Source organism: Microcaecilia unicolor, chromosome 1, assembly GCF_901765095.1.
Source record: "Microcaecilia unicolor chromosome 1, aMicUni1.1, whole genome shotgun sequence".
Taxonomy (NCBI): domain Eukaryota; kingdom Metazoa; phylum Chordata; class Amphibia; order Gymnophiona; family Siphonopidae; genus Microcaecilia; species Microcaecilia unicolor.
Genome location: NC_044031.1, coordinates 462,562,332 through 462,584,515, shown reverse-complemented (window position 1 = coordinate 462,584,515; position 22,184 = coordinate 462,562,332). Strand labels below are relative to the sequence as shown.

The following is a 22,184-nucleotide window of genomic DNA, read 5'->3' as shown; positions in this document are numbered from 1 at the left end:
TGATGTTCTGGTTCTGTTTCTGGTTGGGAGATCAATCAGGTTGACCAAATATCCTGGGACTTCACCATAGATAATCTTGTGGACCAAGGTGCAGATTTTGAAGGTGATACGTTCCTTGATTGGGAGCCAGTGCAGTTTTTCTCGAAGGGGTTTGGCACTTTCGAAATGTGATTTACCAAATATCAACCTGGCTGCCATGTTTTGGGCTGTCTGGAGTTTCTTTGTGAGTTGTTCTTTACATCCCGCATATTTTCCACTGCAGTAATCTGTGTGGCTCATTATCATTGATTGTATCAGGTTGCGGAAAATTTCCCTCGGGAAGAAAAGTTTTATACGTTTAAGCTTCCACATTGAATGAAACATTTTCTTTATAGTGCAGTTTACTTGGCTCTCAAGTATGAGATTGCGATCAATTGTAACGCCTAGTATTTTGAGGCTATCTGAGATAGGGAGGGTGTGATCTGGGTTGTTTAAGCTTGTGGGTTTATAATTATTATGTTGGGATGAGAGGTTGAGGCAGTGTGTTTTTTCAGTGTTTAGTTTCAATTGGAATGAATTTGCCCATGAGTCCATGATGTGCAAACCGCACTTGATTTAATTCGTGATTAATGTAACTGCTCCTAATTTTGTAAGCCACATTGAACCAAAACTTGTTTTGTATAACTGGCCGATATAAGAATGAATGAATAAATAAATAAATAAATAAATAATGGTTTATGAGATCATGTTGGTTAAACTCACTGTAGGTATGATAATTGTTGGCTTCTGATGGGATCCCAGATCATAATACTGAATGGGTTTTGCTGCAATTCCTTGGCTGGATTTTTCCCGGTTACCATATACAATCTAATTTTGGTTCTAAACTAAATTTGCATTACTGCTAATTCTGTTGCAACATATGCTGTACATTATAAAGGCAAAAAGGAACAAGTTAGAATGATCAGCTCAAGAACAAATCTTGCCTGCTCTATAAATTCTGATTTTAGTTACGTATTACATTTTCCATCTTTCTCAGGAGCTCTAAAGTGAGCTACGATCAAAACAATTTAATAAAACATTATTCTACATTAAATAAAAGAACTATCCTACCTGTCACGCTACCTACCCCTTCTCTCATTAACCACATAGTTCAGTAGCAGTCTCCAACATGTTCAACACTGCATTAATTCAGTCGAAAACCTTCTTCAAATGCTAATTACTCTATGTGTTGCTTATGTAGCAGCTAGTAGTCAACATATTAAACTCAAGTTAATTATCAGCTTTGGCTTGGAGGCAGTAAACAACCTGCCCACGATACTGTAGCTCTCTCTGCAGAAGAATTCCAATAGTATGGAGGGATTTTATGTCCATAAAGACCAACTTTCAAGGACCACAGTCTTTGAACAGAGTCAGTCAGCTGACTAGATAAGAAATTAAAGATTAAGAGACATGATATATGGCAGCCAACATACAACCAACATAATATTAGACATTTGAAGGGCAATTCTATAACCTAGGCATTCACATTTATGTGTGTGTTACATGTGTAAATACTAATACAGGCATAAGCACTATTCTACAAATATCCACTTAACTTACGTACAGTATATTTGCAAGCAGGGTGTACACGGGGTGAAGCATGGATGGGACATAAGCAGTGCTCCCACTTATGCACGTAGGTTACATTCATTCCCTGTTGCACTTAGGCATGCACTCTTACACCAACTCTATGACTGGCATAAGTATGAGCACCTAAATGTTAATGCGTGTTGATAGCTGGTAATACTACTATTCTAGATTCTATCATAGAATAGACTTCTACTGCATGTCCTCTGAGTGCATAACTGGAGGCACCTAGTTATAGAATTGCCTCTAATTTCTTTTTAATGTTTTTAATAGGGTAGGAGATGCCATATGATAGTAAGCATTTTAAGCTTCACAAATAGTTAAATAATCTTATAAAATGTTACACAGTAATGGGGTCTGATCAAGGAAGGGTCATCTTGGATGTCTTTGTTCAACCTCTGTTAAAATGACTAAAAGGATAATTCTATAACCTCACACCACACACAAGAATACTAGCACTTAGGCATGTCATTGGTTCCAATAATTGGCATTTATGTGCATAAAGGCTAGGCACTGTTCTATAAAGCATGCACTAAATTTACTAAGTGCGTACTTGCAAGGAGGCATACATGTGGGCAGAGAATGGGAGCCATGTGCGTCATCACGTAACACGTGAAACTTATATAATACTATCAATTGCACAATTTCACATATACAAACTTGGAAATTTCCTCATGTCTTTGGAAGTCTTTACAATGGCACTACTCTCTCTTTTTTTGGGGAGGGGGGAGGGAATTTTTTTTGGAAAGCAGAGTCTTTCACCCTTTGAATTTTGGAGAATTTTTACCTATAGCTTTAGAAATAGTATAGGCAGGAACTTAAGAGTTTTCTCCAAATTACTCTTGAAAAGTTGGGGGCACTTATTCTATAAATGCCAAATTAAATAGCTGAGTTCATCAGCTACAAAAGAAAATGAGTCAACTGCTATCAACTTCAAACCATTTTAATTATTGTTATAGGAGATTGTTGGGCTAATTCAACAATAATGATTGTTGCAAATGACTATGAAGGCCGCCTCAGAGTTTTAACAAACATACACATTCTAATGAGGCCTTCACCAAATCAACTAAATGTATTTAGAAACCATTACCTTACACTATCAGTGCAGGATCCCCCTGTGGAAGGCTCTATAGGTTTTCTTGCAGGACCTTCTGACAGATGGATTAATGGAACACAATACAGCACAATTTAGCTCTCCATACAAACAACATAAATGCAAGGGGCCGAGACTCAGGCTATTTGATTTAAAAAAAAACCCTAAACATCTCTAGAGATGCTTCATTAAAGAAGAGAAAGACAGGCCAAAACATCTATGTGCCATTTAAATGTCAAGTGTTAGAAGTCTGCAGGCACCAGAAAATAAAAATGACAAGGGTTCCTTGCTGGAAGACATGAGAGCTTAAAGGAATGCACAGCTTGACAAGCAAAGCTTCAGACAAGGACAGGTAGCAGCAGATGTAGTCAGACCCTGCCCGAGGGGAATGGAGGCACTGAGTTATATGAAGCAAAAGGCAGCGCCAAGGGGAGCCTCATGGTGGCTCTTCCACCCGCAATTAAGGCAGTCCTGATGGAAGCAGCTCCAGGGCAAAAACCGGTCTCCAACGTGGATTTAATAAATATCTAACCAGTTTTGTAAACAAATGCATGTGCATCCCTGATGGTTAATTCATGAAGGGTGCACAGTATGCATTAAACATTTGACAAGCTATTTTCTTTTTCACTTTGGTATGTGCATGACTGATAGTTTTTCCAAGTAACGAGGCCAACTGGTCTCCAATCAAGCCTGACAAATATGATCAGATTACAATTGGGAAGAAGTATGTTTCCAACACTGCAAAACTGGGTTTATTATAAGAAAATAATGAACAGAAAAAAACATCATCAGTAGGTTTGCTTGCAAATATTACTACATTTTCTTGAAATAATGTACTTATGATGTCAAAGGTGCAGTGCTGTACTTCCACAGCAAAGTTGTCCTACATTGTAAGCTCCAAAGAGGAAAGACTGTCCTTTATGGAGCTGATATCAAAACCACTTAAAGCAGTGGCAGCATGTGCCAACTGCATACATGGCTTTATCTATATTTTACAGCCCAGAAAGCTTACTAGTCAATATGCAACCAAAATGCATGCAGTTTTGTGTGGATCAGGATCAGAACAAAAACTTATATAGATAATAGCAATATTCCACCACTATCTGTATAAGTTATCTGTAATCGTGGTCCCCTTCAGATAGTCCTGGATGCCAACTAAGCTCCTCGGGTAAGGCACCCAGACCAGGGCGTACAAAAGGTAAAGTCTTTTTTTGAGCTGGGCATAGGCTGGAGATGGGCTAAATCCTGGTAGGCTGGAGGGTTCAAACCACCACCACCTTTATCACTTTAACACAGTACCAGAAAAAAAAAATGCACTCTCACTTCAGAAGTTGCTTTTACAACTCTTGAACTTTTACTGTCGGAACTTCAGAACTTTTAACAGGAGCTTTCAGCAACAAGTCAATTTAACAGTATCCACTCTTTATTCCCTCAGGGGGAGGGTAATTCCCTGGCATTAGGCAAATTGAAAAACTCTCAACTTCAATCCCTTTTAGTGTCCATTCAGTTCTCAATCATCTACTGTAAGCCCATCCCACCCAGCAGGAAAATATGAGGCTGTAGCTTGTCCACTCTCTTGCCAGATGCATGTTCCACTGGGCTTTTTCCCACCTGCCGGACTGTTCCAGGACCGGACCTCCTTGTCCATCCCTCTGCACCGGAGGTGTGGTTCCTCTCACCCACTTCCTGTTCCATTTGTGAGGGAGTATTCTCTCTCTCACCTCTGGAGCATTCTTGCTTTGGCCCCTCTCTTCCATCAGATTATCTCTGCAGCTCCTGCTTATTGTGCCAGGTAGATACCCCCTTACTCTATTGTTCCTGACAGGGGTTCGGGCAACTGAGGACCTCATGCTCAAAATGGCAGACAGTTTTATTCTACCACATCACTTCCCCTAATGAGATCGATCTGTCAATCATTTCAGTATCATTTTTTCTCTTTCATTAATGTACCAAACTGTACTCTTCCACCAACAATATATAAAAAATATGAGAACATAAGAGTAGCCATACTGGGTCAGACCAATGGTCCTTCTAGCCCAGTATCCTGCTTCTAACAGTGGCCAAGCCAGGTCACAAGTACCTGGCAGAAACTCAAATTGTGGCAACACTGCATGCAACAAATCCTAGGGCAAGCAGTTGCTTCCCCATATCTGGCTCAGTAGCAGACTATGGACTTTTCCTCCAGGAACTTTTCCAAACCTTTTTTAAACCCAGATATGCTAATCACTGTTAGCACATCCTCTGGCAAAGAGTTCCAGAGCTTTATTTGTTTAAAAAGTATTTCCAGGTAACTTCCTTGAGTGTCCCCTAGTCTTTGTACTTTTGGAATAAGTAAAAAATCAAGATTTTGTAGACCTCAATCATATCCCCCCTTAGCCATCTCTTTTCTAAGCTGAAGAGCCCTAACCTCTTTAGCCTTTCCTCATACGAGTGGAGTTCCATCCCCTTTGTCATTTTGGTCGCTCTTCTTTGAACCCTTTCTAATTCCGCTATATCTTTTTTGAGATACGGCAACCAGAACTGAACGCAATACTCAAGGTGTGGTCACACCATTGAGCAATACAGAGGCATTATAATATATTTGTCTTATTCACCATTCCTTTCCTAATAATTTCTAGCATCCTGTTTGCTTTTTTGATCGCCGCTGTACACTGAGCAGAAGATTTAAGCGTATTATCTACAATGACAGCTAGATCATTTTTCTTGAGTGCTGACCCCCAAGGTGGACCCTAGCACCAGGTAACTATGATTTTATTTATTTATTTATTGCATTTGTATCCCACATTTTCCCACCTATTTGCAGGTGGGATTCAGATTATTCTTTCCAATGTGCATCACCTTGCATTTGTCCACATTAAATTTCATCTGCCATTTGGATGCCCAGTTTCCTAAGGTCTTCCTGCAATATTTCACAGTCTGCACGTGTTGTAACAACCTTGAATAGTTTTGTGTCATCTGCAAATTTAATCACTTCACTCGTTGTTCTGATTTCCATATCATTTATAAATAGCACCGTTCCCAGTACAGATCCCTGCAGCACTCCACTGTTTACTCTCCTCCATTGAGAGAAAAGGCTATTTAACCCTACTCTCTGTCCAATAATCAATTCCTAATCCATACCAGAACCTTGCCTTCTATTCCATGACTCTTTAATTTTCTCAGGAGTCTCTCATGAGGAACTTTATCAAAAGCTTTTGGAAAATCTAGATACACTACATCAGCCGGCTCACCTTTATCCGCATGTGTATTCACGCCTTCAAAGAAAAGAAGCAAATTGGTGAGGCAAGACTTCCCTTGGCTGAACCCATGCTGACTCTGTCCCATTAAACTATGTTTGTCCATGTGTTCTGTAATTTTATTCTTTATAATAGTTTCCACTATTTTGCCCGGCACTGATGTCAGGCTTACCAGTCTGTAATTTCCCAGATCACCCCTGGAGCACTTTTAAAAAATTGGCGTCACATTCGATCATTAGGCCTTTAGATAGCTGGGTGGCTGGTGGATGTGAGGATCGCCTGGTCACTTGCCTGCCTGGTGCAAAGCTGGCGGGTCTCACACATCACCTAAACAGGATCTTAGATTGTGCTGGGGAGGAACCAGCTGTCTTGGTACATGTGGGTACCAATGACATAGTAAAATGTGGGAGGGAGGTTCTGGAAGCCAAATTTAGGCTCTTAGGTAGAATGCTGAAGTCTAGATGCTCCAGGGTAGCATTTTCAGAAATGCTCCCCATTCCACATGCAGGACCCAAAAGGCAGGCAGAGTTCCAAAGTCTCAATGTATGGCTGAGACGATAGTGCAAGGATGAGGGATTTAGATTTGTTAGGAATTGGGCGACATTCTGGGAAAGGGGGAGTCTGTTCTGGGATGGAACCAGGCTGCTGGCGCTAATTTTTAAATACGAGATAAAGCACTTTTTAAACTAGAATGGGGGGGGGGGGGGGGCAGCCTACAGTCATCCAGGAGCGCATGGTTCAGTGAATCCCAGTCCTTATGTAACAATAACACTTACGGATACAGACTATAACTTGAAAATTATGTATAGCTATCAGTTGCAAGCATACTAATTACTCCACAGTACTTATCTGTATAGCGGCACTAGACGCACACAGCGCTGAACACCTGACATACAGAGACAGTCCCTGCTCAATAGAGCTTACAATCTAAAACTAATACAGACAGACAAGACAATTAAGGGCGAGGGGAAGTACTGGGTGAGAAGGAACAAGGGGAGGCAATTGAGTGGTAAAATCCAAAAATGTATCACTTCGATTCCGACAGGGGTTCCCTGTTTCGCTAACCCAAGCTGCTTCAGGGGAAAAAGTCTTTTAACAATCCATGACAGTAAAAAAAAAAAAAAAAACAACAGCTGCAGCTTTACAACAGTCTTCCAGCACTGGGCATTTTGTGAGAAAAAAAACAAAAAAGCATAAGTTATATGCATACGTTAGAAACATGCCTATACCCTCTCCTTTGGATCACCCAGGTATACACCCCCCCTGCAATTAAGTGCTACCTTAGGGGTTCTTTTATGAAGCTGTGGCGAAAGGGGGCCTGTGCTGACGTCGGTGCATGTTTTTAATGTGCACCGAGGCCCGCTATTACCGCAGTGGGTAAAAGGCAGGTCTTTGTTTTTTTTCAAGAACTGCCCATTTCAGGGGGGGGGGGAGCACTTACCACCACCCAATGAGGTGGTGGTAAGGGCTCCCGTGCTAACTCGACTGTAACCGATTACCGCCGAGTACACACAGGTGCTACAAAAACTGAAATATTTTTGCAGTGCTGGAAATGGCGCGCGCTGGGGGGAGGGCACTACTGCTGGGCTGCTGTGGTAGCCGTAAAGTACTTCCCTTTTAGTGACTTCCCTTTTAGTGAACGGTAAGCCTGCATTGGGCTTACCGCCGCTTCGTAAAAGGGTCCCTTATAGAATAGCATATAGTGCAATTATACACGTTTGAACCAATTAACTGCAGGCACCCAGTTATAGAATTGCTGTGTACGTGTCTTCATAAAATACTAGTGTAAACATGAGAAATAGTGCCTAACTAGAACAGGTGTCACTATTGTGTGATGAATCAGATGCTTTCTTCCCAGAGGCTGTGAATGTGTTACAAGAAATGATTTATCTTGGGGGAAAGAGCTCTAGAGCACTCGCTACTGTTTATAATTTAAGAGCAGGTGCTGTATTTATAAGTTTTAGGATATTAATTTCTCCACCAATCACCAAAGGTGATAATTGCAATAAATTAAATAAATTAAGTATATATAAAAGATACCATATACTCAGAACACAAAGAGACCATATTTTTAGCTTCAAAAAGGTTGATTTAATATACAATTGCACACGAGAGGTAGGTTTTTAAAAGGATCTTAGAACAGAGAATTTGTGCATAAAATAGAACAAAGTAGCAGGTAGGTTAACTCACAAGTCCTTGTTACAAGCATGCTGTGGTCCAGCTGATTGATGAGCACATGGTTAGGACAGGAACAGGGCTTCTGCAGTGAGTGGATCATCTGAGTTGCTTGCAGCTGAAGAGAATCTGAATCTTGGGGAAACAGCTTTTGCTTTTATATCTTGCAAGCTGCAGGAGGATATGATCACAGAGTCCCAGCACCTGTTTCCTGGTTTGCACTGGATAACTTGCAAGGCATTAAGGTTATTGTAGTCTGTTCACATGATCTGCAGATGTCCTGGCGTCCATTTGTCTGATAGTTGATGGGAGGGGCAGGTATACCTTTGACAAGCAAATGTCCTGTTTATGCTTTTCCTCTGAGTTCTTTGTCTTCAATGGGTTCTCCAGATTTTCGGTCTCTTGGGTCTTTGGTTTTCAGAGATGTCCTGATGAGCGTCCAGGTACCCACCTTAGTCAAGCTTTTGTTAGGTGGGAGGGCAGAGGAAGCTATATATCTCTCTTTTGTCTTTGTTAAGTGTTTGTAATTGACTATCCCTGCTATCAGAAGTTCCCAGAAAAAGGGATGGGGAAAGAGGGGCTTGAAATGAAACTATTTTCTCTGCTGCAGTGTCAAATATATAAAAGCTGCACAAATATATTGGTGTATATATAATCCAGCAAAATATCATGCTACATATTTCAGTAATAAACTGATACCATTACAAATGCAACCACCACAGCATCCTTGGTCCTTGCCCAAGCAGTAGAAATCATCAGATTAGAGAGAAAACATTAACACAGTTGAAAAACACCCAGGGCCGGTCTTTGCAATTGCATGACCCTGTGCAGACAAGTTCGGTGGGGCCCCCTAGCCCCGCCCCTGCCTAGACCCGTCCCTGATGACAAGACTTTAAAAAAAACATTTTTTATTTATGATCTCTGGTGAGTCCACTTTCATAAAACATGTAAAACCAACCCTGGCTCAGGTCTTTCATTGCCCAGGTTTATTTAAGAACACATCCCAATACAATACACATAAGATACAGGATACAGCCACACAACAGGACCGAGGTTGGCTAGGTCTAGGAGTTCACAAAAGCACCTAGTTTTCTTGGGTACTTAAATAAACCTGGGCAATGAAAGACCTGAGCGAGGACTTAATAGATCTGTCTCTGTCTGCTTACTTACCAATTACCAGTTCATGCCATCCAGTTTTGTTGGAGTTCAGCTCATGGCTCCTTCGGGAGGGGGTGGGGTTAAGAAAATGGGCCAACACAGAGCAGCTGGGCTGAGAGCCAACTCGTGGAAACCGGGTCGTGTTCAGTGCCATGCCATGCTGATGCCATTTTTATTCACCACTGCAGTAGGCCAGCGGACCGGCCCCGAGACTCCTGAGAGCAGCTGCACTTCTCTGGACTTAGCTAGTTTCTTCACGTGGCTGAGCTGCTAGAGAAGTGCAGCTGTGATTGGTCAGGAAGCCCTCTGTAGCACCTAAAAGTGCACTCCAGATTGGCCAGAAACTGGGAGTAACTCAGATGCTGAGTTACTCCCGGCATCCGGTCAATCAGGAGCGCCCTTAAAGGTAGCAGATGGGAAGGACTGGTTGTTTGCCGCGCAGCCAAGAGGTAAAGCTAAAGCTGACCAAGGGACTATGATGGGGCAGAGTTTGGCGAGACTACTACTACTACTACTATTTAACATTTCTAAAGTGCTACCAGGGTTGCGCAGCACTGTACAATTAACAAAGAAGGACAGTCCCTGCTCAAAGGAGCTTACAATCTAAAGGACAAAAAGAGTAGTCAATCAAGATTGAGGCAGTCTAGATTTCCTGGATAGAGGTACAATGGATGGTGCCGAAAGCGACATTGAGCAAGGATTTGAAGATGGGTAGGGAGGGGGCTTGGCGTATGGGCTCAGGGAATTTATTCCAAGCATAGGTTGAGGCGAGGCAGAAAGGGCGGAGCCTGGAGTTGGCGGTGGTGGAGAAGGGTACTGAGAGGAGGGATTTGTCCTGTGAGCGGAGGTTACGGGTAGGAGCGTAAGGGGAGATGAGGGTAGAGAGGTAGTGAGGGGCTGCAGATTGAGTGCATTTGTAGGTTAGTAGGAGAAGCTTGAACTGTATGTGTTGCCTGATCAGAAGTCAGTGAAGTGACTTGAGGAGAGGGGTGATATGAGCATATCGGTCTAGGCAGAAGATAAGACGCACAGCAGAGTTCTGAACGGATTGAAGGGGGGATAGATGGTTAAGTGGGAGGCCAGTGAGAAGTAGGTTGCAGTAGTCAAGGCGAGAGGTAATGAGAGAGTGCATGAGAGTTCGGGTGGTGTGCTCAGAGAGGAAAGGGCAAATTTTGCTGATGTTATAGAGAAAGAAGCGACAGGTCTTGGCTGTCTGCTGGATATGGGCAGAGAAGGAGAGGGAGGAGTCGAAGATGACTCCAAGGTTGCGGGCAGATGAGATGGGGAGGATGAGGGTGTTATCAACTGAAATAGAGAGTGGAGGGAGAGGAGAAGTGGGTTTGGGTGGAAAGACAATGAGCTCGGTCTTGGCCATGTTCAGTTTCAGGTGGCGGTTGGACATCCATGCAGCAATGTCGGATAAGCAGGCCGATACTTTGGCCTGGGATTCCGCAGTGATGTCTGGTGTGGAGAGATAAAGCTGGGTGTCGTCAGCATAAAGATGATATTGGAAACCATGAGATGAGATCAGCGAGCCCAGGGAAGAGGTGTAGATTGACAATAGAAGGGGTCCAAGGACAGATCCCTGAGGAACTCCAACAGAGAGCGGGATGGGGTGGAGGAAGATCCATGAGAATGTACTCTGAAGGTAAGGTGGGAGAGATAAGAGGAGAACCAGGAGAGGACAAGAGTGATATTTGATGTTGACACTGACATGTCATCTTGTTAGGGCCACGCTGGAAGCGTGAGGCCCTGTGCAGGAGCCCCTGTTACCCCTAAGACTGGCCCTGAAAACACCAAAAGGGAGAGTAGTCGGCCACAGAAGAAGAAGCGGATGAAGACACAATAATTGTGAAGGACCCTTTTGATGAGGAAGCTCTATTTTTGGAAGGACCCGCATGGTTTGTATTTTGGCAAATTGCATACAACTATTCACAAATGTTAATCAAATGATTAAGAAACAAAATAACTACTATATCACCATAAACAGTATTTCCTATAATCGTCAGACAACATTCGTGTTGACTATGGGAGATAGCTTTATCTCCTAAATATTTATACTGCTTTTAGCTATTCCAGCTAACTTTCCAGGCATTGCCCTATAGCTGTTTTTACACGTAACACAGCTATTCCAATTTTAAAAGCCTCATCTGGTCGACTCATTCACAGCTAATGTATCATTCCTTTTTACATTATATTCAGATTCTTCATCCAACAATATTGCTTTATCTGGAAGCTCTTATACTTAGAGATCTACTTAATTGCATTATGTAGGAGTACTAATACATTTTTAAATTATCGAGTATAATACAATACAATAGTTTTTCTTATATTCCACAAATACCTGAACAGTTTGATGTCAAGCATAAACAAAGAGACTACTTATTGATAGGAATTATATCAAACAAACCAACATAAATTGTCTCAACTAAGTTAAAATCAAGAAACTGTATCAACGAAATAAAAAAGTTTTCAAATTTTTCCTAAATAACATAATTCTTCAGCTGCCTAAAATCGGGTGGTAGCTTATTCCGAACTTTAGACCCTGTTTACTAACTGCACTTGTAGGTGCGCTAACTTTTTAGAGCTTGCAGCATGGCTTAGTAAATACAGCCCTTTGGCTATTGATAAGGGAGCGATAACTCAAAAACTCCTGGAGACTCTCTGCTCAGGTTTAACAACATTTGCCAATAATCTTAATGTTTAGTTGGGTTGGCACAAGATCTCTTTCAGTCCACTGGATTTCCACGGTGGTTACCTTGATGTGCCAGCCTGACTATTTAGTTAGCAGCTAGAGTTCTGAAGTCATTATGACTTTGTCCTGTGACACAGACTGTATATGTGTGACTTGCTTTTTGTTTATTTCTGCTATTCAAAACAACTTGTGCGGTTGGAATGCTGTATCCCTTCATGCATGATTATTTAAACATAAGTTTAGAGAGCTACTTACCCTTCCTACTTCCACAAGATTAGTCACCATGACGATGCTGGCTGTGTTTTCATGCCAAACCATCCTCCAGAAGTCATATATAGTCTCCTGCATTGGACCTGTGTAAATGTATCAGTGGGAAAAGTTATCCTTCATCACTGTTCATAAATCCTCATATCGGACAAAGAATATTTTTCATCTTATTTGTTAGTTTTATATTCCATCATATCCAACAATGTCCTAGATGGATTATAACATAAACAATCATTAAAAAAAATAGCAGACATCACAAGATTAAACAGCAATCCTCTTATTTTTCTACTTGTAGACAAGACATTTTTACTTCATAAATATTTAGTTCAGAAAAATTAAATATATTTTCTCTGATGTTTTTCAACATATTATAATCATCCTAGAGTTGTAATTGGTTTCTTTTGTATTATTCACTTTGGACATATTTTGGGAAAAGGAAGACTAAAAATGTGATTAGATTAGAAGAAAAAATGCAGACCGTTACAAGCATCACATTAGAATAAGAACAAATATAAAACCTCTATTGTAAATATAAACTGAGGGGAACGATATTCAGCCCACGGTTGTCAGCAGTGTTAAAGCTGCTAACAGCTACAGGCTGAATTAGATCTGGATATTCAGGGCTTCATTTACAAAGTGATGATAAGCCCAACGTGGGCATACCGCTCGCTAAAAAGCAAGTACCGCCAGGCTACCGCAGCAGTCCCACTCCCAGCATGCTGCCATATCTGGTGGTAATCGGGAAGTGCCGCATTGCCCGGTTACCACCGGGTTAGCGCCGGAGCCCTTACCATCACCTCAATGGGTGGTGGTAAGGGCTCCTCCCCGAAATGGCCAGGCGGCAAGTGCTTCACTTGTCCCACGGTCATTTCTTTAAAAAAAAAAAAAAAAGAAAGTCCTACCTTTTACCCGCTACGGTAAAAGGGGACCTCGGCACGTGTCAAAAACATGTGCCAATGCAGCGCAGGCCCCCTTTTGCTGCAGCTTGATAAAAGGGGCCCTGATGCCCAGCCATGACCAAACATTAGCAGTGAAGTGTTGGCTGTTTAAAAGATATTTTGCCCTTTAGACTCTTTACCTTGTTTAAATAGATTTATTGTATTATAATTTTATGTATGTTTTGATTTTTTATTTTTATCCTTTACTTTGTTAATTGTTCTGAGCTACTGGTTTTTTGTGATGAATTTTTAATGACAAACTATACAGAAAAATTGGACTGATGATTAGACTGAATAAGAAATAATGCTGTAGTAAGTTTTTACTTCATATATAATGGTTCTTAAAACATTTTCAAACAGTTTGGTATAGGGAGTTTGAGAGCAGGGTTATTTGGACATTAATTTATAAAAGCAGCATATATGCCTATGTGCCGTTACAAAATTGTTCAAGGGAAAACAGACACACTTATTTAGACCTGTTTTGAGACAGGGGTAATTATATGAGGGTATGTGTTGGAAAGAATAAGTGCAGATTTATGTATTTTATAAAGTACATGCAGAAGTTGAAATTCTGCCATCACTCCCCCTATACTCCACCTTTGGAGATGTCTTTTCATATATTGCATCAAAGTACCTGCTGTCTGCCTGCCTATTTATTTTATAAAATCATCCATGCATATACGTATATAAAAGAGCTCATGTGGGCATATAAAACACTGTTCTACCTGCTCAAGACCTTTATAAATGTACCTCATCACTCATGGTACAACTTGACATCTCTAAGCTTTTGTTGTCATTCAGCGTGCCTCAAATTCTGTTTTTCTTGTTTTGATTCTTTGCTAAAGGAGCACCGGTTCTCACAAGAGGCGCTGAATGCCTATTGTGAGAACTACCGAAGCTAAAATATCTAGGATGGACACCAGGGTGATATTCCATTGATCGACAAGCACTTGAGGGCCCACCTCCAGTGGAACATTCTTGGCAAAACTCTGCCACTGCTTTAAAAATTAATTTGTTGCAATCTTTACAATCTAGTATGGTTGTCACTTGAATCCAGATATAAACTGAAAATAGACACTAGAGGATCTGACCAAGGAATGTGTCTGGCTACTAAGGAGGGAAGTTACTAATGCAACACAAATATAAAGGGATTTTGATGGAATAGATTTTGTGTGTTTATCAAACGGGTAATTTGATCTATGTAATTTTTCTATCATTTCTTGATGATGTCCTGTTTGTGGGACCAGAGCAGACTGTCAGTAAACGACTTCTGCAGGGCAATTGGTGATGTGAAGGAGGAGATTCTAAGGAGGGAAATATATATTTGTCCCTCTCTGATGGAAGGGTAGTTCTTTGATTTCTGTCAGTGTGAGCAAATCACAGATGACACAGGTTGTAAGGACGTTTTGTGGAAAAATGTCAGTAAAGGCAGAACACAGATGAGAGAGAGAGAGAGAGAGAGAGAGAGAGAGAGCTCTAAGAGATTTTGAGAGAGTTTAATTCATGTAAGTTTTGTGGTACTTCCTGAGGGAAAGGGAGGAAAATCCTACCTAATACCCTTTCACCTTAGATGGAGGCACCAGGAGGCCATTTATATACAGGGGGTTTGACAGAGCTGGTCCTGGGAGCTCCTGTCAGGCCGACCCCCCCCCCCCCCATCCCGAATGCAAAAACATTCCTGAGGAGGTGTACGCTATAGTAAAATTTGGAATTTTACTGCACCTTAGTTTAACACAGGAGTCACTAACCTGTGGTAACTCAGTATTGCTTGTTAGTGACTACTGCAGTAAATAATGCAACTTCTTATCATACTTGTAAGCTGTTATTCTGCTCTCTGGAAGCTTTGGGCCAGGGAGCCATCTTAAAAGACGTGACACACTAGAAATAGCAATAGAAGCAATACGGGAGTACCTTTCCCCTCCCTTGCAGCAAAGACATCCCTCCCCAAATAGACCCCACACCCCTTAAGGCACTCTTCATAACCTTAGTCCAAGCCCCCACCATCCCCTGGACCCCTAGTTAATGACCTCCCCCCAAAAAAAATATCCTTCCCCAACCCCTTAGGTCATCCTCAGGCCTACCTGACTCAAGCCTTGGTAAAATAGTGGAACAGGATGAGAAGGATCCCCAATTGTTCTTAGGCTTGTGGCTGAAGTTCAAAATGGCATCTGTGACCCCTAGCAGTAATCTCAAGGTACTACCATTAAGGATCAAGCTGCTGTGTTCTGTAACATGCACTGATGTGTGAATGGTCTGTATGAAACCTAATGGTAGGCCTTGGAGTCAAATGTAATGCCAGTGTAAAGACTGAAGTCAAGTGGCAACTGCAGATCTGTAGGAAGAGCGCTAACCAATTCTACAATGACTACACGGTTAAGAGAATGGACATCTACCCCCTAATTCTATATAGGGCACCTAACTTTAGGTACTCAAAAGGAAGCTTCCAAACAAGGGTAAACGGCACTCACTTATAGAATAGCTCCTAAGTGTTTTAGCACCTAATTGCAAAGGTTGTGTACATGTGAGTGAGGCATGGGTAGGCCACACTTAGGTGCCAAACTTATAGAATACTGTAATTTGTGTGCCCAGGTGCCAACATTTAGGTGAGAACACCTGTCTTTTTACATGGTGTATGTGTTGGAACTAACATGTAGGTGCCCAAATGCCAACTTAGCCTATTTTCTATAACAGAATTTGGGTACCCAGATGCTATTATACAACATTACCTTAGTGCACAGATTTTAGGCACATAATTTTTAGTGTCCCTTTATAGAATTGTAAAAGGTCCAAAACAAAGACCACTGAAAGAATGCCAATAAAATACCCTCGCCATCTTGCTCCACTTTTGTTATCACCTTTTTAAAGGAGGTTGATCTTAAAATATTAATACCATCATCTCACTCCCTGAAGTGAATGACCCACAGCTGATGCTTAAATTGATAGCCTAGTAGAGTTACTAACAGTACACAGGTCAGCTTCAGAATGCCATGGTTTCAGTTATGCTGCAAATGGCAGGTTACATTTCTAGGAAAAGATCATCACAATTACCATTTATTGTTAATGCAGCAGGCATTTAAGTAGAACAACTTTAATAAGCTCTGGCTGCTTAAAAAACAGGTTTCCCAGCATCAGTAACAACAGCTGCAGTAGGCAACGGCTGAGCTCCGTACTTTAGGCATCAAAAACGCTGCTTCATCAGGTGAAAACCTGTTAACACAGGAATAAGCATTCCCTGAGCTTCAGATTCACATTATATCACAAGATGATTCCGATAGTAATTTTTAAACAAGCATCCACACTTGAAGCTGCTTGCAGGGGTGCCACAGCCATCATAGGTTTAAAAAGAATCAAAAATTCAATGCAGATGAAGTCATGATGCACTGGGGGAATGGAGCTCACTCTCCTGCAGGGCAAAGCAGGTAAAGTGTAGGCTGCAGAAGGACAGTCTTTGGTCAAAGAGCCTTCTATAAATAATTCAGAATGCAGCAGTAAGAATCATTGCTCTTCACACTCCCCCCCCCCCCCCCCCCCCCCCGGAACGAGTCTGAATCTGTGCTTCTTCTTCCTGAGCCATCCACTGGCTCTTTAACCCCTTAAACCAGTGGTTCCCAAACTTGGGTCATGGCACCCCCTAGGCTACACAATTCCTCTCAGGTCTCCCCCTCCCCCGATGGCAGAGTCTTTCCTTTGCTGGTAGGGATGCCCAAGCCTCACCAGCTGAAGAGGTCCACTGCCTGAGCTCCACGCTGCCTGTGCGGCGAGCAAATTGGTGGCATGCTTCAGCCAGTGACGCCAGCATTCCCACACATGCCCTCCATCTCTTTCCCCTTTCTACTCAGCATCTGCCCTCCTTTTGCTGGTCATCTCCCGCACTCCCACCGGGGAGCCGGGATCTCCAGCTGAATAGCATCCGTTTCCAGTAACAGCAGGAAATGCCTTTAATAAACATCATCTCCTGCTGTCGCGAGTCTTGCAGCAGCACACGTTTTATGAATGCATCTCCTGCTATCTCTGGAAAGGGAGGCTACATCTGGTGCTCCTGGCTATACATCACAGTGTGCCAGGGCAGAGCTGTGGGCGGTTCTGGGCAGTTATGGGCGGCTCTGGACAGAGTTATAAGTGGGCTGGTTGGAACTGTGGGCGGAGTTATGGGCGGGATGGGCAGAGCTATGAGCAGGCTGGGTGGAGCTGTGGGTGGAGTGGGGCAGAGCTATGGGCAGGCCCTAAATCTCCCACTCAGAAGGCTGACCCCCTTGGCAGCTCTGCTCTCCCTCCTTCCTTTCAGCCACTACCCTCCTCCCACCCTTTCCATTCAGCTTCTGCCCTACTCTCCCCACTTCCATCCAGTCACTGTCCCCTCGCCCCATTTTACTTAATTTTTCCCATCTTCCATCCAGCCTAAGCCCCCTCTCTGTTTCTCCCCAATCCAGCGTATTCCACATCTCTGTTCCCCTCCCTCCCCCCCCCCCCCCCACACTCCTGCTTCTCTAGACCAGCAGCAACAGCAAAGCAAGCTATAGCTACCCTGAGGCAGGACTCTCCATTCATGCAGTTGCCAGACAAAACCCTGGAACAGGAAGTGACATCTGAGGGGGGCAGGGCCATCAGTTGCGCATATATAGAATGCAGCCCAGTGGTGGCTGCAGCTTGTTTTGCCACTGCTGCTGCTGGTCTAGAGAAGCAGCAGTGGCAGCTTGGGTGGCGGCAGGAGGAAGAAGGGGAAAATATGCCATGGCACCCTTGTGAGTTCACTGCGGCACTTCAGGGTGCTGCAACACATAGTTTGGGAACTGCTGCCTTAAGCATTCATTTAGGACCTCATTTCTCATTTCTTTGTTGTCCTCGATCTGATAAAAACACCTTTGCTGATATTTTCCCTTGTTACTTCAAAAGCAAGAAACATAATTACAGTGCTGCTAACAGTTTCCCAGCAGCTGACTGCATCAGACCTCTGATTCAGTAAAGGTCATCAAATAATCTGACCCAGTACAGTGAAAACTAGGAATGGCTGCTGGAGTTCAAAAAAGCCCAGCTGATTACTAACTGATCTTTAACCCTCCCTCTAGGCAGACTGAGTGCATATTAGCAGCTAAAATGGTGGTATCCTGTCACTAGGCCAGAAATGCAACCTGACCAGGGAAAATTCAGGCCAGCACCAGAACCTGGGAATTCTTCTTTCTGTACCCCATAATTTTATTTTACTATTATTAATATTAGTTCGTAAATGTGTTCTCTATTATCTTAAAATTTTGGTGAAATCTTATAAGTGAAATGCAGTTGTAGAAGAACATAAAAGCAGGTGCTTTGAAAGCCCAGTCCTTGCTTTTATAGAATATATGCAGGTACTTCAATATAGTCATATACACTAAATTTAACAGTCACATGCACAAAATTACTCCTGCCTTGGAGCAGGTGAAACTTTGTGTGGGAGCTTTTGGAAGATCAATTGTATTGTTGCAGGAATTACCACTATTGTTAGCAGAATCTGTGGTACTTCAGGAGTCAAACACCACACACCAGAATGAGAGAGAAATCTTCTTTATTTGCCAGCACACAAAGTAGGACATCAGCGCTAGCTCTCTCCTTCTCTTCAGCTCTCTGTGTCTTGTGTCTCCTGTCTTGGTTCCTTCTCGTCTCCTTCTCTTCTAACGTAAGCTGCTTCTGTTCTCATTTATATAGGGTCCTAAACCCTTCTAGCCCCCCTTTGTCACCAGATGGTAAAGAATAGATTGATTACCCTGTCTTGAACTAATTATCTCTACACATTTACTCAAAAATATCAGTTACATAGGTTTGAGATATTTCCTAAACTGACCTATGACCTGGGGCCTCTCAAACTAGACAATGTGGCACCTATCTCCTGCATTTTATTATTATTAAATTCTCAGATTCCCAGTTAACTTAAAATACTAACCTGTTAACTGGACTCTGGCATTCATTAAGGGGCCAAGGGGCCAGTCTTGCTTAATGGCACACAGACATGGTTTGTTATTACTTTCAGGAGACCAGTCCTACACTTAGCTATAATCCATCAAGGAGAAGACTTGACTTTTCCTGACCTCTTTCACCTTCTAGCTTCATACACAGAACTAGCTAGGACTGTGGATAATTCAAACCAGATGATGACCTCTTAAACTGCAGACAAATCTCACTTGAAAGTCAGACACTGAATTGAAAAGATATTTTACATAGAGAAATAGAACTTATTAATTAAACAGAATAAAACATATTTTAAAATAAGCAAAAATCAGAATTCCTTATAAGACAAAATCTAAATTATCTAGAATTATTTAAATCTACTCTATCTCCTTCTAAACAGCATTCAGCCTAATCTTTTAAAACAGCTTGCTTGCTGATCCCCTTGAGATTGTCCACTATGCCTTACTTAGAATGGCATCCAGATGTGGTAAATAATACCTATGAACCAGCCTTAACAATCCATCACTCAAAAAGGGACAAAGAAAGTTTCATTTCTCTCTGACCTTTCTAACCTCTAGTCTAGCAAAAGCTAGACATTTGAGTAATTAAAACCAGATGGCATTCTACCACTTTACAGGACTGAACCAAAATTAAACAGAATTAACAAATTAATATGATTTCTCTGTCCAAGCTGCCTCAGTATAAAAGCACATAGACGTATATGTTGCCTTTATAAAACAGATGCAACATTCTTTTCTACCTTCCCTATTAGTCCTATTTCAAAATTACCTTCTGTGAGGGCAATTCTATAAAGGGGCAACTATTTTTGGTGCCAAGAAATTGCCTATTTGGAGCCTATTCTATACAGGGAAATAGATTCCAACCAGTGGCACACCAAGCACAGGGTGGTAGGAGTGGTCTGTTCCAGGTGCAGGCAATAAGGGGGTACATTAAGCAGTCAATAGGGCTGCGGTCTCCATGTGTGCGCTGTCGGCTCTGCCAGCACCCTACCCCCTCTGAGGTCAATTTCCTGTTCCAGGGCAGGGGACTGGCAGAGCTGACAGCGCACACATGGAGGAGGGCATGTTGAAAAATGAGCCATGTGAAAGACTCGAGGTACGCCACTGATGGCAACTTTCTTTTATAGAATACTTGCGCAGTAGAGCAAATACGCAAGTATATTTTATGCATGACCACTTACACCAGCGATGGAGTTGGTGTAAGTGCTTGCGCCTAGATTGCTAAAATAAATGTGCAAATTATAGTATTTTATAATTTTACATCCATAATTGTTCGCCCTGCCCACGTCCCACCCAGACTCTGCCCATGTGTATGCCCACCTTCAAACTACATGCCATCACATTTAGATACCATTTTGAAGTACTATGCATAGGTGGAATATTGGCACCCACATGTATAAGTGCACATATATGTACAAATATGCTGACATTTTGGTCATTTACATAGATATACTCCCTTATTGGCTTACGTTGTCAACACATATAGGTTGTCATGCCAATAAATTTATTGGAATCTGAATCTGTGAAAAATTGACCAAGCATTCTTATCTAAAATAAGCTACCTAAAACTTGGGAATACTTACTTCTATCATACAAAACATACAGATTATGATGAGGATGTCAGTAACTGCCCTAGCAACATATACATATATATTTTCATATGCTGGCTATTTGAGGGTAGGACATCCCCTGGTACCAGCATAGATGTATATGCCCTCAAGAACTTTGCAACTGAATTTCCAAAAATAAGAAACCAGGGGATGAGCTAAGAATTCTCAGATGTCATTTAAGTGAGAATTTTGGAGGGAAAAGACTGGAGTCTTTTTGCAAACCAGAAGCAAGTAGAATAGCATTCTGCTATTTCAAAGTCTTGTGACAGTTAGGCCCTAAAGTAACACTCAGATTTCAGGGCAATTGAAAAATTGAGTGGTACCCCTGAAGAGATACTCAAAGGGAAAGAGGGTCATTCAGGACTGAAACTGGACCCTTACTTTCCTTTTCTGCCCAGATGATAACTGCCAGAGTGAGCACTTAGGAGTGAGGCACTACCCTGAGTGGAACCAAATTGAGGCATGTAGGAGTCAGAGAGCCAAGAGACCTTTAAGTGCAAGGAAACTAGAAGCCCACACTTGGATCCAAGCACAGATGAGTCAGAGGATCTCTTGAATGTGAATATTTTCAGTGTGTGTTGAGGACTGCATCTACAGAAAGAGGAAGAGTAAGACACAGGGCTAGTGTTCAGACACTAGAGCCCTGATTACCTAAAACATCCAAATGGACATTAATTTAACTGAGAGATAGTGAGAGAGATGAAGGGACTTATCCATTCCACATACCAAGAGAAGTGGGAGTCACAGACTAAAAAGAGGAGGAATAAAGAAAATCCACAGGAGAGATTAAGCATTTGTCCAAGGGGACTGAATATTAAGAAATAAAGCATCTACTAGTGTTTTTTTGAGTTGGTTCAACATCTGGTTCCTCTCCACAAAAGCGGAAGTAAGGAAGAGGTTGGGAACTACAGGCCAGTAAGTCTGACTTCTGTGGTAAGTAAATTAATGGAAGCATTTTTAAAACAGAAAATTTTGAAGTTTCTGAAATCCAATGGATTATAGGACTAGATGCAGCACTAGGTTTCACTAGAGGCAGTCTTGTCACACAAATCTGATTAATTTCTTTGACAGGATGACCAGAGCGTTGGATTGAGAGAGAGCACTAGATGTGGTGTACTTAGATTTTAGCAAAGCCTTTGACACGGTTCCGCACAGAAGACTAAAAAATAAACTATGTGCCCTCGGCATGGGTCCTAAACTGATTGACTGAGTTAGGGACTAGTTGAATGGCCGGCACCAGAGGGTAGTGGTAAATGAAGCTCACTCTAAGGAAAGGGGTGTGCCGTAAGGTTGAGCTCTTGGGCCAATTCTTTTTAACATTTTTATAAGCGATATTGCTCAAGGTCTATCTGGTAAGGTTTGCCTCTTTGTGGATGATTCAAAAATCTGCTATAAAGTAGATGCCCATGATGGTGTGGATAACATGAGGAAGGACCTAGTAAAAGTTGAAGAATGGTCCTTAATTTGA

General features: G+C 42.0%; 1 protein-coding gene across 12 annotated transcripts in view; it reads right to left on the bottom strand.

Annotated features, from left to right (window-relative positions):
- Positions 1 to 22,184, bottom strand: part of PTPRM (protein tyrosine phosphatase receptor type M) — a 1,370,833-nt gene that overhangs the window by 97,471 nt on the left and 1,251,178 nt on the right. For all 12 annotated transcript variants that reach the window (XM_030213239.1, XM_030213256.1, XM_030213265.1 and 9 more), the window contains one exon: positions 12,218 to 12,315. In XM_030213239.1, coding sequence (XP_030069099.1) covers positions 12,218 to 12,315 — 98 coding nt within the window. The remainder of the gene's footprint in view (positions 1 to 12,217; positions 12,316 to 22,184) is intronic.